At 33.4% G+C, this 18,963-nt stretch overlaps 1 protein-coding gene across 3 annotated transcripts in view; it reads left to right on the top strand.

The window, feature by feature from the left end:
• The window catches only part of GAS2 (growth arrest specific 2), a 162,543-nt gene that overhangs the window by 66,623 nt on the left and 76,957 nt on the right, over window positions 1-18,963 (top strand). For all 3 annotated transcript variants that reach the window (XM_032166398.2, XM_032166396.1, XM_032166397.2), the window contains one exon: window positions 9,079-9,220. In XM_032166398.2, coding sequence (XP_032022289.1) covers window positions 9,079-9,220 — 142 coding nt within the window. The remainder of the gene's footprint in view (window positions 1-9,078; window positions 9,221-18,963) is intronic.

Raw genomic sequence — 18,963 nt, 5'->3', positions numbered from 1 at the left:
ACACGTGAAAGCCTTCAGATATAAAGGTGCATGATGACTTTGAGGAAGTAAAGGAAAGCAAGTATGTCTGGAGACTAGCACATAACTCAAGAGAATCAAGAGATGAGACCAAAGCTAAGTCTTGTTGGATGCTGGCATTTATCTTAAGTATAACAATATGCCATTGAAGTATTAACATTTTAAACAGAAGCATGATAGACTCCTTTAAAATGACAACATTAGCAGTGTAGAGAATGGATTGGAAAGGAGAAGTGAAGGCGGAAATAACCACCCAAGTCAGGAGGCTATTGCCCAGCTCAGGTGACAGATAATGACCACTTATCCTACGGTAGTGGCAGTGGAATGGGAAAAAAAGTAGATAGTTTTGAGATATATTGAGACCAGGTGGACTTGGCAGAGCTTGGTGATAAATTGTATAGAATGGGTAAGGGAGATTGGTCTGGAGTTTCCTACCTGAGGACATAGATGGATAGCGGTGCTTTGTTTTGCAAGTGGAAAGGCCACGAAAGAGTAGGATTGGGGAAACATCATTGTTTCTTACACACATGTGCATTCTACCTTCACGAGTACCTGAGGGTTATGAGCCTTGTTGGCTCCCTGTCATGCCACACCTTTCATTTCTGCTCAAGGAAACATAAACAAATGAGTAAGGAGGTGCTTTAGAGGTAACCTTGAATTTTCTTTGACCTAGTCCTTAAAAAATATTTCAGTTGTAAGCTGTTAAGATCCATACTTTTAAAAATCACAAATGTTTATAGACTTGACTCTCAGCTGATCTAGACACACCATTGTTTAGACAGACCTCTGCTGATATACATAGTAGGTTCTTGTAAGTCATTATATGAAAAAGACCCTTACACATGCATGTTTATAGCAGCACAATTTGCAATTGCGAAAATATGGAACCAGCCTAAATGTCCATCAACTAATAAGTAGGTAAAGAAAATGTGTCATATATATATATATATATATATATATATATATATATATGGTGTGTGTGTATGTGTATGTGTGTGTGTATATATATATATATCATGGAATACTACTCAGTCATAAAATGGAATGAAATAATGGCATTCACAGCAACCTGAATAGAGTTCGAGACCATTATTCTAAGTGAAGTAACTCAGGAATGGAAAACCAAACATTGTGTGTTCTCAGTTATAGGTGAGAGCTAAGCTATGAAGATGAAAAGGCATAAGAATAATATAATGGACAATGGGGACTTTAGGGGAAGGGTGGGAGGGTGTTGAGGGATAAAAGACTGCACAATGGGTGCATTGTACACTGCTCAAGTGATGGGTGCACCAAAATCTCAGAAATTATACCTAAAGAACTTAGCCATGTAATGAAACACCACCTGTTTGCCCAAAACTATTGAAATAATAATAATAATATTAAAATCTTTCTATTACTCCTCGTTATGAACACTGAGATTTCTATTTAAAATTTTTAGATAGGCTCACCAATTGACTTAATTTTAAAGTGTAGAACTAGATTTTTGGAGGTTTTAAGAAATTAATCTCAGTGTGTTCATATGCAAACGATTAGTGGGGAGAACAGAAGCTTTTCATAGTTGATGATGATTCCCATGTGGATATATATATAAATTAGGCATACAGTATATAAAAATGGAAGGAATGCATTTGTTGTCAAACTTCCTATACTTTCTCCTTTGTGAAGCATTTGATGCTTCTCAAACTATCAATGACATAGTAACCTTTTTGTAGACATTATTTTAAAGTTTTGTTAAGGTATAATTAATGTGTAACAAAAATTACATATATTTATGGTGTATTTGTGGTGTTTTCATATATGCATACATTATGAAATGATTAAATCAAGGTAATTAAAATATTCATCACTCCACTTATTTTTTTGTGACGAGAACGTTTAAAATCTTCTCTCTTAACAATTATTATGTGATACGTTGTTATTAATAATAGTCACCAGGTTGTACAATAGATCTCCAGCACTTACTCATGCTGGCTGACTGAAACTGTACCCTTGACTAACATATCCCAAGCCCTCAACCCCTTTCTCCTACCCCTGGGCAATCACCGTTCTAGTCCCTGACTTTATGAGTTCAACATTTTTAGATTTCACCTATTAGAGAAGCTTTCAGTTCACAGCAAAATTGAGTGGAAAGTACACCAGAGTGGTATATTTGTTAACAGTCATTGAACCTACATTAACACATTGTCTCCCAAAGTCCATAGTTTTTAGGGTTCACTCTTAGTGTTAAACAGTCTGGGTTTTTACAGATGACGTGTATCCACCAATATAATATCATACAGAATAGTTTCTCTGACCTAACAATTCTGTATGCTCTACCTTTTCATCCGTCCCTCCCTGCTAACCCCTGATCTTTTTACTGACTTCATGGTTTGCCTTTTCCAGATTGTCATGTAGTTGGAATCATACAGTCTGTAGTATTTTTTTAGATTGGCTTCTTTCACTTAGTAATATGTATTTAAACTTCCACTTTGTGTTTTCATGACTTGATAGCTCTTTATTTTTAGCACTGAATAATCCATTGTCTGACTTTACCATCGTTTCTTTATTATTCATCTACTAAAGGACATCTTGGTTGTTTCCAACGAATAGAACTGCTATAAGCATCCATGGGCAGATTTTTAGTAGATGTGTTTTCAACTTATTTACATAGTAACTTTTATTGCCCGTCTTGTAAGCCTGAGGTTTGAGGACTAGGTTTGACCTTCATTTCAAACATTAGTTTATATTACACCAGAGATGATTTCAGATAATTCAAAATGCTGTACTTATTTGCCAACTTTGTTAGTTAAGTAATTAATTTCATGATTTTAGAGGAAGGAAGGGGTACTAAAACTCTGCTCTGAGAAACTTGTTTTATATTTCCTTTTTGTGTATGTGAATATTCTTATGGCATTACAGCATGAATATTGCACTAAAATTTTTATCTAAGATCTGTTCTATATAAAGTGGAATTTATCTTGGAGAGGGAGAAAGGAGAAAGGGTCAATTTTGGATTCAAGCTTAGTGTGTTCAACTGTCCTAAATCATAGCTCACTGCTTGAGGCACAGGGTCTTACTGCAGAGTCCCCAGGAGAGGGTTAGGGTACCACAAAGGTTTTTTTCCCTTTTTAAACATTTCTATAATTTTTATCTTAAAGACTATATTTTCATCATTTTTCAAGCCACTTGGTTGTTATGGTTAGATACCTTGATACTATAAATGTTCAAGGAAATAATTTTATTGAAAGAAATTATTTTTCTATTAAATATACAGTGAAACTAAAAGTAGCAAGGGGATACAGGCGGAAACATTAATTCCATCATGGAAATAGTGACTTTATTGCCTGCCTATTTGAACGGTACACTCTATATACCCTTTGGAAAAGAAAAAATATTAGCTCTTGGCAAGCCTCATGTCTTCATTTATGTATCTCTTCTGTTTTATATCTCAAATGTCTACTTGATGTAATCAAGGGGAGTAGTATGACTCAAACTTTTGTGAAGAATGAATTATTTAAACTACTAGTATTAAATTTTCAGTTCGCACAATGCAAGGGAACTAAAGATACCATTCTCTCAGTCTTTTTTTCTCTTGACTTGAATAGGTGAAAGAGAATATATGATTCTTTATTTTAATGCTGCCTGGACAAACATTTGGGAAATAAATCAAATGTGAAATATATTACCTTCAAGGCATTGGTGGGCTATCATGGAACAGTTGAAAGTGTAGGAGCACAAGAGACCAAATGATTTGGTTTGAACTGTGCATAAGCTCAGTTTCTTCATCTGGAAAATGAGGCTTCTCTTAGCTACCCAATTCATTTGGTGGTGTTTTTTTGAGAATTAAATAGCACAATCCATATGAAAGTGAATGTTGTGTACCTAGAGCACTGAAGGCACTTACAACATAAGTACCCTCCTCCCCAACCCCACCACAACTTTCAGAAAAAAGTAAGTCAGTACCTGCTGTGTGTAAAGCACCACATTTGGCAGTGTGGCAGTATAATGCTAAATAAGATCCGGCTCTCCAGATGCAGATTATTACAACACTATAAATAGAATTAGTTATGAATGCGCTTCATAACACCATAACTAGGACATACTGCAGCATATATGTACAATATTTGAAAATGACTTGCATGTTTGTATGTCTTAGTAACTACACCCAGGGTAACTACTGGATTTGATGGGAGTTGAGAGACATGGAGATGCTTTAGGAGGGAAGCTAGTCAGGTAGTCAAACACCAAACTTTATAAAACTCCAAATTATAGCTTCACTTTCCCCACTATGAATGTGCTGTCTAATATGATAGCCACTATCCACATGTGGCTATTTAAATTTAAGTTGATAAATGAAATAAATGCTTTAAAGTTCAACTATTCAATAGCCACATGTGGCTAATGGCTACCATATTGGTTACCACAGATATAGGACATTTTTATCAATGTAGAAAGTTATATTAGAAAACTATTCAGAAGCTAAGGTTCAAATTTAGGGTAAAGATAGGAAGAAGTGAGTTATTTGGCAGTCTATTTCTGAATTCGTGTACCCATAATGGAAATAATGCAATGTTGGCAAGAAAATATGAGAGAAAGAAATCAGATATTCAGTATGGTTTTACTTGCATTGATGACCTTTTTTGAACACTTACTGATACACTTTAATTAATTTGCACCCCCATATACATAGCCAATGGGGTGTACATCTTGTTTTATGAACATTGTATAGTAGAGGACACTGAAATACAGATTTTAAGTACATTTCCTAATCATAGAATGAAGGGAAATATAGCTGAATTTGAACTCAGGTAATTGGACTCCAGAGTCCTACCTGGAAACTAATCTGAAAGGCAGTGGATTGAATTAGTAATAACAGACTTTAGAAGAAAATTTAATTTTTTTCTGTTTATTGCCACCAATCTTGGTTGTTTCCTGACGGGAATTGGAAGGGCACTTTTGGAATGCATAACTGTTCTCTTACAGGTCAGTCAACCAATCTATAAGTATTTTAGAAGCTATAAGTATGTATGTTGGATTAATCTTGCTGAGAGATAAAAGAAATTTTACTATTTATCCTATTGACTGCTTGCACAAAACCCCAATAGCTTATTGGTAGTAACTTCTCATTTTGCTAACACAAAATATTGAATCCTACACTATGGACACTGTTGTACAATATAGCATGACTCTTGCTAGTGAGTGAGTGAGCCTAAATTTCTATCCAATTTAGGTTCAGCTTGACTGTTTTTTATTCATTATTCATATTCAGTAACTTTCAGAAAAGGTTTGAAGGTATTAAATTTTTCAGTTATGCTTTCCTGAATTTCTGGAAGGCATTTTATGCATAGTTATGCCATTAACTTAGTAAATTTTGAAGGCCCTGGGAACATGTCCCTTGGGGATGTAAAAATTCTAATACAGAGTATTTGATCCTGTTCTCAAGTCAATTATGATCTGATTTGAGAGGCAGTCTGACAATTCATTCATTCATTCATCAGTTAGTTTTTGAGGACATCATATTGTCTAAAAAAGCTTTCATGAGTAAACAAAGATAACATATAACTTAAATGTTGCAGTTCTTTGGAGAATTGAGCAGTTAATGGAAAACTAATATGGCAAACATATCAGGTGAGCTATTGAATGTTCTCTTTTAAATTCCTGATGAGCAGGGATCCTTATTTCTAGTTATATGTGATGGACTTGATAGGACTAATGAGTGTGACTTTAAAAATTCCTCAAATAAAATGTTTTATCTGGAAGAAAATTGGAAGCTTCTACTCACACTGTTTACTATTTCCAAGTCTTCAGCTGGCATGGGAACACTCAATTTAACAGCTCTTCCACAGAAGCAAATACCCCATAAATTACTTAAATGCCAAGTAGTTACATCAGCGTTACTGCTAAATTCTTCTACACTGGGAATTCCCAAGTTTTGGAGTATCAATAGCCAGCTTTCATTTTATTTATCTTAAAATGACTTTCCTGTCTTCCAATATGATTGCATTGAATTTTAAGTAAATTCTGAGATTCTGGCATATGATAGGCACATGACTTTGTAAAGGGAAAATAAATGCTGTTTTCATTTATATGCTCAGTGGCCGTCCTTGTAAATTCTTCAAGAGTGGGCTGAATGATATTTGAGGGCTTATCACTTGTGCGTATTCTTTCAAAATGTACCCCTTGGTGGATTAAGTGTCAAATCAATTTTTTTGCTTCTTCAGTGCAAAATGGATATTTTGTTCCTTTTTGACACATAGGTCGTGTACCTCATGTCATTTAGCAAGGCTGTAGCTATGTGAATTATTTTATAGTTCCTAGATTATAGTTTTTACATGCAAACTCGTATATTGATTTGAAGTGGTTTCACATGTAGTTTTTTTCTGCCCACCAGGGATATAGGTGGTAGATCTTAAAGTGGCTCATTGTTTGGATTTAATCTTGTTCTTTTCCTAAACATAGTTTTTGCCTTATTCATGTCATAAAAAAGCTTTACCATCATCTCTTGGAGATTTTATTCAGCAGATTATTTTTATAATATGTTTTGGCTGAGATAACTTGCCTACTACTTTGATTTTTTTAAAATTTGGTAGTATTGTCAAAATTTAAAAGTCACTGAAAATCCTATTACTTGTTTTGGAATTATATAAAATAAATAAATGTTCCTTGATACATCAATCAATTCCCTTCCTCAAAGGCAATTACTATCAATTTACGCATGTCCTTCTTGAATTATTTCTAAATTTACATTCTATAATCATGTAAATATTTATATATGTATCACAACATATTTACATGCAATTTAACTTTATGGCCATCTATGTTGCATGTGTATACACACTCTAATGTGTATGCATGTACATACATCATAAAATGATACATCATAGAACAAATATCTGTTTGCAAATTTGTTTCTGCTTAAGAGTATATTCTGAACATATTTCTCGTTCAATACATGTACATATGTTTTTTTTTATGATTGCATAGAGTTTCATTGTATTTACATATTATATGTCATTCCACCAGCTCTCTTGATGTATTTTTGTTTTTTGCTATTCAGTCAGTGTTGCAACAAATACACTTGTACATATATTTTAATCATGAATGCTATTTTATGTGTAGAATATATTCTTAGAAGTGAATTGCTAGATTTAAGGAATTTATATTTTAATTTTAATACATACTAATTAATGTTTATTAATACTTTACAAGGGAAACATTATACTACACTATTTCTGATTGTTTTTATAACTCATCTAGGAAAGCATTCTTTTGAAAACCATTACTTGATGTCTGGACAAAATCATTTAAGGAAATATTGCTATATAGGTAACCCTATATATGGTTTATATAGCTATAGTGCCTGAAGTATATATCTGTGTATTTATGCAGAAACTTTGATTATATCTATCCTAAATCAAATTCGAGTTGCAACAAAGAGATGGATCTTTGAGATTAGACAGACACCCATTTTGAGTGATGTGGTAACTGAATGTTTAAGTTACTATGTATTACCACAAAATCCCTGGAACTCTAGTAAGAACTCCAGTAAGAGTTGCATGTTGGCAGGCTTCACCAATCCACCTAAGCCATTATTTTACTTTTTTTATAACCATCCTTGTAAATGAGTTCAACAATCAACAATATTTTGGTTATATTTAAGGGTTCACTGTGAATATAAGAAAGATTTTATAAATTTTAATCACAAAGTGCTTCTCCCTTGATTTTTTTGCTTGTTGAGGCAAAGTCCTATGTAGCCTAGCTCACCCGAAGGCGTGCTCATTGTTTTTTTTTTTTGTTGTTGTTTTTTTTGTGAGACGGAGTCTCGCTCTGTCGCCGGCATGCTCATTCTTTCACATCACAAAGAATTACATTCTTCAGCTTCATGGAATGTCATGGACATAATTTATGTTCCATTAAAGAAAAAAGATAACACTTGGTATGGTTCCAAGGGAGATTTCCTGCTTAAAATTTTACGAGATGGTTAACAGAAAAGTCTATCCAGGTTCAACCCCACCCTTATCTTAAGCACGTTCTTATCCCAGAAGAGAAATGATGCAGAATGTAAACCATGCATTTCAAGGTCAGATAGCAGAGTTCAGACCAGAATTATGTTTGTATTATATGCTATCACTATATCCTGTGGTTTAAAAGAAAATAGTCTGGAAAAAAGTCTGTAGAACGTTATATTTTTGATAGAACATCTCACTCTGTCACCTGAGTTGGAGTGCGGTGGCATGATAAAGGTTACACCTACTGCATGATACACCATGTACTACATGATACACCTACTGCAGCCTCAACTTCCTGGGCTCAGGCAATCCTCCTGCCTCAGCTCCCCAAGTAGCTGGGACCATAGGTGCACACAATACCTGGCTAATTTTTATTTTTATTTGTAGAGATAGGATATCATTATGTTGCCCAGGTTAGTCACAAACTCCTGGACTCCAATCCTCCTGCCTCGGCCTCCCAAAGTGCTGGGATTACAGGCATGAGCCACCACACCCAGCAAAGGTTATCACTACATTATTTTTTAACATTTTCCTTTCTTGGTATTGATGGCTGAGACTTGTGATGTCAAATAATTCCGCTGCTCTCTTTTGACTTTATAATTCTTGTGTAATTTTTACAGTATGTGTTTATACCTCTAAAAATGCAGGTGTATATATGTTATATGTATATCATATTCATATAATATATTTGTATTTCTCCCATTCCTCTTTCACCAATGAGAAATACATTTATAAGTACTTTGTGAAAAATACTGATAGAATGCTTAGATGAAAGGGAAGGCCATAAAAATTACAGAAGAGAAAGAGAAGCAGCAGCCTAAGCCAAGAAAAGTACTTAACTGTCTTTACTCCTAGGTACTAAAAAGAAAAGGATATATGCTTGCAGAAACAGATTTTCAGTCCCTTACTGCCAGGTTAATTGAATAGCATTATATTTCCTTTCTAGGGTTCTTTGCAAACCTACTTATTGGCATGAGGTCATTCCAAAGCATTTTGTTGAAAACATGTTTTTAAAACATCATCGTCCTAACTTTGACAGATTTCTCCTAGAATGAATTTCTTTATTTTTCAGAATCTACCGTTGAAGAAGATCCCATGCAAAGCCAGTGCACCCTCGGGCTCCTTTTTTGCCCGAGACAATACAGCAAATTTCTTATCCTGGTGCCGAGATTTAGGGGTGGATGAAACGTGTCTATTTGAATCGGAAGGTTTGGGTATGTATTAACTTCAGAATTTTAGTTGATAAGATAAATTATCTTTTGTCTTTGTCAGTATAGCCATCAAAAAGTTTTTTGTATGATGTCATTTTGCAGATTATTAGCTTAAAAAGTATGAGTTTGTTGAAATCTTGCAGGTTTGCTGCTAACTTGATACTTTGAAGGTAGAAAAATGAATATGCCCTCTTACTATTGGTTACCTCATGGATACAAGAATAGAAACAGAAGTAGCACAATTCTTTAAGCTAAATATAAGGGCCATTAGTGCAAAATTGGTGCAAAATTGTGGATATTTGGAAAACAGAGGGCCAAATTTTACCACCAGGCTTTGATCTGGATTAAAGGGTAGCTGTGCATGTTCTAGCCATAGAGAGCACTCTTGTCTTTTCACCTCTACAACAGTATGGAAACGCTATTGCCCATAAGCTCTACCTTTATTGAAACTACAAATTATTCATTCATTTATTTATTTTTTAGTGAGTTAAAAATCAGGCAAGATAACAAGAGATTAATATCATCAAAGATGTTGAATTAAAAGACAGATACCTTAGTGCCTACACCTACTGAGATAACTGCGTAGATTTCTGTAGCTGTTTCTGATTGAATTTAGGCAAAGTCACTTCCAAATCATAGAATGAGGTTATTTCTTTGGAAGAAAACATACATTGGAGCATTCAGTGTTTCAATACCACTCTATACACTAGGATAACATGTTCAAACTTTCCATGTAGCCTCCACCACAGTACAACTCAAATATGTAAAATATTAGAACTAAAGGCTCATTTTTGCAAAATGCAACCAAGTTGAGAAAGGAGACATCTAGAGAAAAAAACTTTGCTTTCTTTTTGCCTGAAGCCTTAAAAATCAATTTAATAGGTCATATAATACCAAATATTAGTATCGAAGTAAGGAAGCATCCTTCAGAGAGAACAAGTATACAAATTACCTTCCAAACAGCCAAAATGCCTATTGCCCCAGGCCCCATTCCCATGCGTAACCTAGGAAATTTATGGAAACAGCTGAAATCTTACTCATTTTATGTACTTAAGGAAATCTGTATTTGTTCTCAGAGGAGTTGGTGTGATATGGCAAAGAAATACCATCAAATTTCTGAAAATTCTCTTAGCAAAGATGAGAACAGCATAAATTTAGCCTGGGGGAATATACTAGACCTGAATAAAAAAAAAGGAAACAGAATAATCTCACAGTAGTCTGCTGTACACAATAGTGTGCTCGTGAAATGCTCAGTAAATAAATCAGCTTTTGATTATTATTACAATTTCCTCATATCAAAGTAAAAAAAAATTTGGTGGAAGATGTGTGCGTACATGGATAATACCTGTTTTTCAGTCCTGTGGTTAATTTACAGATCAATTTTAACTTTCAGGTTTGTAGGAAACCATGTGAGTGGAGGATTATAGGAAGGGGGTGTAGAAGAATTATTTGCACAAACAATTAAATAAAATTGCTTACAAGATCTGGTAAATGTTAAGATCTTGTAAAAATATGTAGCCATAAAATCAAATCTTAGTAACAAGGCGTACACTCTGCATGTGTGGACAATTAACATCACGATTTAAAATTCTACAGTGCCTCTGAATTGCCAAAGAACAATCACATGGGGAAACTATCGTTAATTTGCTAGTTTGTTCATTGTACAATTTTTCATTAAAGAAGCACTTTCTCAGTGATTACTATAGGCTAAATTGGTTAATAAAAGCTATGAATGTAAATATGGTCTTGTCTCATTTTCTCATTGTCCATGACTTTTTTTGTTGTTTGAACTAATGAAATTTTCCTGTGGACACCAAGAAGAGTCCATCTAATATTAAATCCTCTCTGCTAGAAATAGCACTATAGGTGAGAGTTCTAATGTGTATTTACTTTGATGGCTTTTAAAAACCCCATTCAAATAATAATACATTTTACCCTAAAATTATAAAGTTTAAAGCAACTTATATAATGACCCTGGTATATAAATGCATACTCTATAGCAAATAAAATTATGTCAGGAAGAACTTTTAGATGGCCTACTTCTTCAGCCTGTTTGAAAAAATATATTCTGACATTATAAAAAGCCCATAATTTATATATATTATATATATAATTGTATAAAAATTTTTGTACAAATTTTAAAGGCTATAAAAATTTAAAAATCTTTTGTAAACTTCTCACTACCAAGTTAAATTAATTAGTTAGGTTTTCCAGTTGCTGCTCAATGAAAAGATAAATTTGCAATTTCTCCTGCTCAGAATAGAACCCAAAGTGTTATATAACAGGCTCTAGGGATGTAATAGAAGGGGGTCAATATTATGTCATTGACTTTAGGATTAGTCAGAGAAAGGAAACAGCTGTGCTCATAAATGTTCATGATAATCAGGAGGAAGGACAATAAGAAGTTCCATTTCCACGAGTGGAATCCTTTCTCCTTGTTTTGTTTTGTTTTAATTAGTCATTGTGGGTGAGGGAGAGATTGAGCCGCTGCTGATGACTTTGGACTCTACTTGCAGAATTGACTTTCTTGCAACAATAACACCGTGTCCTCTGCTTGATGTCTTTTCACACTTCACTTTTGAAAGGAAATTTGGGGCAAGGCTTTTTTTTTTTTTAACCTCAAGATTTCATTTCAGTGGCACAGAAGATGAAACACATCCTTTGTGTCCTAGTGTTTTGAACAGCAAATAAAATGAAAAGATGTTCTGATGAACGGGAAAAATGTGTTTGAATGATAAAGTAGATCACTGTACTGAGTTCGTATGAAGAGGCTTCTGTGTTTAGCTGTTCAAAGGTCTTTGCCTGCATAAAGCATCCTTATCTTTGTGGCAACTGATATGCTACCCTCTGTTGCAGTGCTTTTTTGTACAATTATTTGTCAGAGGATCTTGATTCACAACTCACTGTTCTCTTTTCACAACAGCTAATGGCAAGAAACCTCAGAGGGTGAGGGAAGGTGTGCAAGCGATGAACTGGGGAGAAGGGAGGGCAACTAATTCCATATGTTTATGTCATGCTTCTTGTCTCTTTTATGCTTGGCAGATAACCTCCTGTGCCACATACAGGGTTTAACCTGTAATTTATACTCTGTGACATTCTTTAGAGATAATTTTTCCTCTGTAAAATGTCAGTTCTTAGATCATATGTTCGCTACATCCTGAAATGTTTCAGAAATAAACCCATAGAAAAGTGGACATGAAGAACCTATTTGCAAAAGACTTATACAAATCCAATTAAGATATTAAAATGTTGGACACTTTAGTAATAAGGTAGATGTGAATAAAAGCTATGAAAAAATAGCTAAATTAAGAAAATTATATAGTTAGTATTAGTAAGTATATATTATATCAGAATCTTCCATACATTGCTGAAGAAAATTGGAAATTGGCATGCTTTCTTTGGAAGGCAATTTTATATCAAAGATCTCAGAAGTATTTATACACTTTGATCAAGTTGTTCTGCTTCCAAAAATGTATTAAAAGGCAGTTAGTAGAGATAGGAACCAGAAATGTCTACTGAAACATTAAAAAAAAAATAGCTGGAACCTATGATATTTGGTAGCAGCTTAAACAAATTGTAGTCATCCATAGATGCCGTCCAAAGATAATATTCTTGAAACTATTTAAGAATATGGGAAAATATGATATATGATTAACATGAGGTCACCCATTTGTATCTATATTTAATAATAAAATTTCACATTCAGAATTTGAAGGAAAAATAAATAGTAATTAGGTTGTAAATTATATCATTTTCTTCAATTATCTATTAATAAACTTAAGATAGTGAAGAATTATGGTATGTAATCTGAAACATGAACAATTGATTTATATTATGATGCAATTGGACCAATTAGCCTAGAGATCTATTGACATAAAATTTTATACATCAGTATATTAAAAGGATTTTTCCCATTGTTGAAGTTAAACTGGTACTTTAAGTGATTACAGAATTCTATGTCGTATCATAACAAAGGTTTTTGTGTGGTCTGCGGAGCATGTTGTAACCATAAAGGTCTATATATAATATTCACTCTGACCCCTGCTGTTCAAACCATGTTGGCATATAAGTGACAAGAGAAACATTTCTTTTCATTACTCTGATACATTAAGATGAATAACAGTTTCATTAGATTCCTTTAAAATATTTAGGATTGTGCTTTAAGTTAAAAAGATGAACATAAGTATTTTCTTGAATTCAAAAGTATGTAGTTGATCAGTCTGTAAACAAAATAGACACCAATAATTATTTTATAAGAAATTAACTTTTAGTTGTAGAGTTAAAAATATATATAGCTATAGAAGGCTCTAGGTGTGAAAGTATTTCTATTTTCAGTTTCACCGAAATGTAAAAGTTATTGGACTCTATTAATCAATAATCTTCCTAACAGTAAGTTTAGTAATTTTTCAAATGTTCATTTAAATAAATAATTTAACCACGTTTTCTAAAATGATCTTGAGTGTTTTTATGGGGCTAAGTTTTACAATTTAATTTAAGATCATAAATCTATACTTTATTTTCAAGCTTAAAAAGAGTTTTCAATTATGAATCATGAAATTGATGCTTTTATGTCATTTTTTACTAAGAAATATTTTAAGTAACCATTTTCTTAAATTACTGCTAGTCTTTCTGTACAGTTTATTATTTGTAATTTACATTGGCCTATCAATTTAGAAATTGTCAAGTTAACTCTTTTTCCTAGAAATTTGTTTATTTTGTTTTATTTATACACATTCTGGTGAGCTGGGAGATGGCGAAAAAAGGGATGGGGAAGTATTTGCTTGCTATAATTGTGTCAATATCATTATGTTATTGGATAATTATAGGATTTGGAGGCCAGTGACTATGCTTCATCTATTTCTCTGAGAAAGAATCTACTCAACAAGAAAAGGGTTTGCTATCTGCAGTGTAGCATGCAAATGTGTGTGATTTGTTTGAGTATAACTTTTAAAAAATTTATTTTCTGTGTTTGTGTTTGCTGTGTGGTACTGTCTTCTTTTGATGCATCATCCTGATGAGGAATTTTACAAATTTTTTTTGTTTTGTTGAACATTGGTAAGCATTTTGCTTCAGAGGCAAACATTGTCTACCTGAAGTAAAAAGGTTTGTGTGTGGATTTTTAAATATTAGCATTTTCCATTTCATTTCTTAAAGTCACATGTTGCATCAGAAAAAGAATCTATGCCTGCCTTTAAGTGTTTGATAAATCACTCCTTATTCTTGTTTTTGTCTATATTGAAGACTATAAGAGTATTTTTGTGGGAAAAAAGCTATATTACTTTTATGAGTATTAATTTATGATAATAATTTCAGGATACTCATTCAGCCCTGGATTATTTATATTAATTTCTTTCCCAGGATCATTTTCTTTTAGACTTTTTTTTTTTTTTAACACATTTTTGTTTTATGAAGTACATACTTCATTAGCATTTCAATTCACTTTTACTCTGGAACTCAGAAAACCCTTTTCAAATCTGGCCCTCTCCCCTAAGCCAGGGAAGATGCAGGAGGGAGCAATTATCTGGCCCTCTCCCCTAAGCCAGGGAAGATGCAGGAGGGAGCAATTAAATCCCTTACCCAATGTTACACAACTTTTAAATGGCCCAGCTACAGTTTGAATTCAGCTCCATTCACCTTCAAAAATCATGCCCCATCAGTTATAGAAACATATACTTCATCTGCATTCATTTTAGATGTTATTAGAATTATTTCAAGCAAAAGGAAAAAATATATACCAACTTAGAAAAGACTTACCTCTGATTGCTATTCTGAGTGATAGTGGCTTAATCCATTATTTTAACCTGGGTGCTGGGTGCTAGAGGAAGAAAGAGTGCTCTTTTTTCCAGGATATTTCTCAACTCTGGGGCAAAGGCAATGAAATTCATTATATTCTGTAGGGCTTCCATTACTGATGAGATTATGAATGGACACTCCTTGTTCAAATGATTTATATGGATGCCATATTCTATTTTAAATCATTCTTACTGGTGATTCTGAGAAATGTAGATACTCACACACATCATTATTGAGCTTGTGAGATTCTTCTTTGTTTGCTTTTTCCTTCTTCTCGTCAGCCTCAGATCAGTTTTATAGCCCCTAAATTGCTATCCCTATTTATCACCTACATTTAACCTCACAGATTTTTGTGTGGGTCTTACTCAGAGTGACATGACATAGAGAGTAGTTTGTGACTGTCTTCACTTTCTTGGGAAGCATGAAAGTTTTTATGTATTTTATAGCTTCCGGCAGGAGAGAAATGCCTATAATATTTATTAAGGGCTAATCCAACATTCTCATTATTTCCCCTCCATTTATCATCATCATCATCATCATCATCATCATCACCACCACCACCACCACCATTGTTATCCTTCACATTTGTAGAGCATGTTACATACATCAAAGCACACTTAAATATTTTCAGCAAAACATATGTAGGAATTATAACTACTATTTATTATTATAACATTCATTAATACAGTACTTATCAAACTTTAGTGGATATACATATCACCTGGAAAATTTGTTTAAATGTAGTTTCTGATTATTAGAGCTGGATAGGGCCTCAAATTTGCATTTTTAATAAGCTCCCATGCCATGCCAATACTGCTGGTCTGTGGGTCACATTTTAGTGCAAGAGAGTAACATTTATTGAGTGTTTACCAGGTACCATGTGTTCTTAACCATATGGTTACCTTATAAAGAAGAGCAAGTAGAAGACATGGCACTTGTTTTAGAGTTGAAGAAATTAGCCTTAAGTAGAACCCAATTCTTCTGACTTCTAGCTTACTATTTCTTCTACTATACCACTCTCCTTGGCATATTAGAACCAATTCTGTACTCTGGGAAAATAGGCAGCCATTAATTTATAATATTTTAATAAGTGAACAACATTTATCCAAAAGATATTTTTTCAAGTTTCCTTACTAAATAAAAGGCTAAAAAGCGATTTTTTTCAACATTACCATTAATGTTATAATCTCTAGTTATATAGAAACTGAATGGACAATACAATTTTTCATGCTTTCATTTCTTTGCCCATCTGTTAAAACTTAATATATTTAGCTAAAGTATACATTCATGCTCTAATGCATTTTATCCTTGCAGATTCTGTGACATTGAAATTCTACCCTCTTGCTTTAGTGGAAGGCTTCATTTTCTATTCCTGGAGCTAGCAGCATTCCATTTGACATTTGATGCCCATGAGATTTTTTTTTTTTATATAGAATTTAGGTTATGAGATTGAGTCTCTTGCCACATATTTTTGAATGGAAACCTGTGTTACTTTTCCCAGAGGTGTTTTACATTATGCTTTTCTTGAAATGGTTTTGATTATTTAAAAAGAAGCCGCCAATGATAAAACCATTTGTGTAATAATCACCATTGACTAGAGAGCTCTTTATTTGTTTTGAAGAGAATTTGTTCAGAGGAAAGCTACAGCAATCCTCTCTTCTATCCCAACTCAAAGCAAAAGACCTTGTTAATGTTACAATGATAAAGTGGAGAAAATGTCTCCTCCTATAAATTTTAATGTAACTGGACGTTCTTTTGAAAAAGATAAATGACGAAATGTGCTTAAAATGAGTAGTACATATGACTGCATGCAAGGGCCTTAGTACAAACACAGTACAATGAAAGTTGCCTGTTTAATTATCTTGACAAAGGTATACATTCAGTTATTTTATCTTCTAAAATAGACAATATATAATTACATAAAAAATTAATAAAAGTGAACTCTACTAAATTATTTTAATCACAAAAGAAAATTAAAGGCAAAGTTTAATCATAAAAGAAAATTAAAGGTGTTTCAAAAACTAACATGTGTCCTTATGCAATTGTTACTTGAACTTTGTACTTAGCATCAACTTGTAATTGCTGAAGGATATCTGCTTTATATCTTTACATGTTGGCCAAATCGACTCATTTAACCTGAAGTTTGGTTAAATTCAGAATTAACTATATCTGATATAATATAAAAGATAAAAATTTAAAATATACTCATTATAATAGAACCCATCTAAATTATATCTCCTAACAGTAATCTTCTCTTCATTCTAGAGTTTCCCTCACTGTCTAGTAACTGACACATTATGATGCACAAAAAGTGCTTACAGGGAAAAAAGTGAATTAATATTAATCGACTAAACCAAATAAAATAATAATGAAAAGAAAAAATATAAAACTAACATTGGGCTGGTGTTTTCTATGTGCCAAGTACTGTGCTAAGCATAACAGTAAATATTATTTTGTTTAATCATCACAAAAATATTATGAGGTGGGCACTATTGTTTTCCTGCAGAAAAATGTGGTTTTGCAGAATAACCTCCCAAAATAATATGACCAGCAAGTATTAGTGCTCATACTCACACCCAGACCTTTGTGGCTTGAATTACACAACCATTATACTCTTTTCATCTATTTTTTTTTTTTTTTTTTTTTTTTTTTTTTGAGACGGAGTCTCGCTCTGTCGCCCAGGCTGGAGTGCAGTGGCGCAATCTCGGCTCACTGCACGCTCCGCCTCCCAGGTTTACGCCATTCTCCTACCTCAGCCTACCCTACTACAGGCGCCCACTACCATGCCCGGCTAATTTTTTTTGTATTTCTTAGTAGAGACGGGGTTTCACCATGTTAGCCAGGATGGTCTCGATCTCCTGACCTCGTGATCCGCCCGCCTTGGGCTCCCAAAGTGCTGGAATTACAGGCGTGAGCCACCATGCCCGGCCTCTTTTCATCTATTAACTTTAGTTTAGAACTTGCTCTAGTGCCTCTACCAAAGTTACCTTTTTAGTATAATATAGATACTACATACGGACATTTGAATTTACATTTTATAGCAATAAGGTAAGAGTGCTTGCTTTTGCAATTAAACATTTGCATGATTTAAATTCTTGCCTTTTCTAAAGATGCTAGGTAAAACTTTAGCCTTTATTCAGTTTGTTCATCATCACAACCCCTATCACCACCGCCACATAACCATATAACCCATAACCATCATCTTCCTTGTCTTATAAGGCATAGTAGTCACTAAGGCCTTTCTCTGTTCTAAGTATTGCGTTAAGTTATGCAACTCTACAGATTTGTCTTAGTCATTGCTTACTGGTCACCAATCATTCTTTTTTTTTTTTTTTTGGTCCATTAGTGGCCAGGCTTGGTATATTCGTTATTTGAAAAACTATTAACATATGAGGTAATATTACAAATGTGCTTTAAAGCAATTTTATTGCTTTATAAAAAGGCAATATTTACACAAAGAAGTGAAAGTAAAACACCTGTTTTCTGTTAGCATTTTCCTAAGAAATGATGCTGGGGAAGAGGTTTATCTGTCTTAAATTTTAATGGGCTGATTCTGTTAAGGAAATAAAATGGAAAATCATGCAGTTTCTTCTCAGTTTGCCAAACTGCTTTTCTAATCAGTCTATGATAGAGTTTATATTGAGTTTTGGCATGCAAAAGCTGTTTAAATTGGCAAATGAAGAAGCAAAGAAATACACAATATTGATGCATCCTACATGTGAAATTGTCTTTCTTATAGCACTCACATTATTATTTTTCTTCAGAATGAATTTGATTTTCCAAATTGGTATTCAGCATATGTACAGTAAGTTGATTAAAGAACCATTTTTATCAGGTATTATCTTTTATAGTTGGTTATTAGCTTCACATTGACACAATTTAGTCAGTTAACTAATAGTTTTTATATTTTGACACTCTTGTCATCAAGAAATGCATGACATTGTATCCAAAGC

The sequence above is a fragment of the Hylobates moloch genome, unplaced genomic scaffold (assembly GCF_009828535.3).
Source record: "Hylobates moloch isolate HMO894 unplaced genomic scaffold, HMol_V3 SCAFFOLD_11, whole genome shotgun sequence".
Lineage (NCBI taxonomy): Eukaryota > Metazoa > Chordata > Mammalia > Primates > Hylobatidae > Hylobates > Hylobates moloch.
The sequence above is the reverse complement of the archived record's forward strand: the minus strand, read 5'-3'. Positions and strand labels throughout refer to the sequence as shown.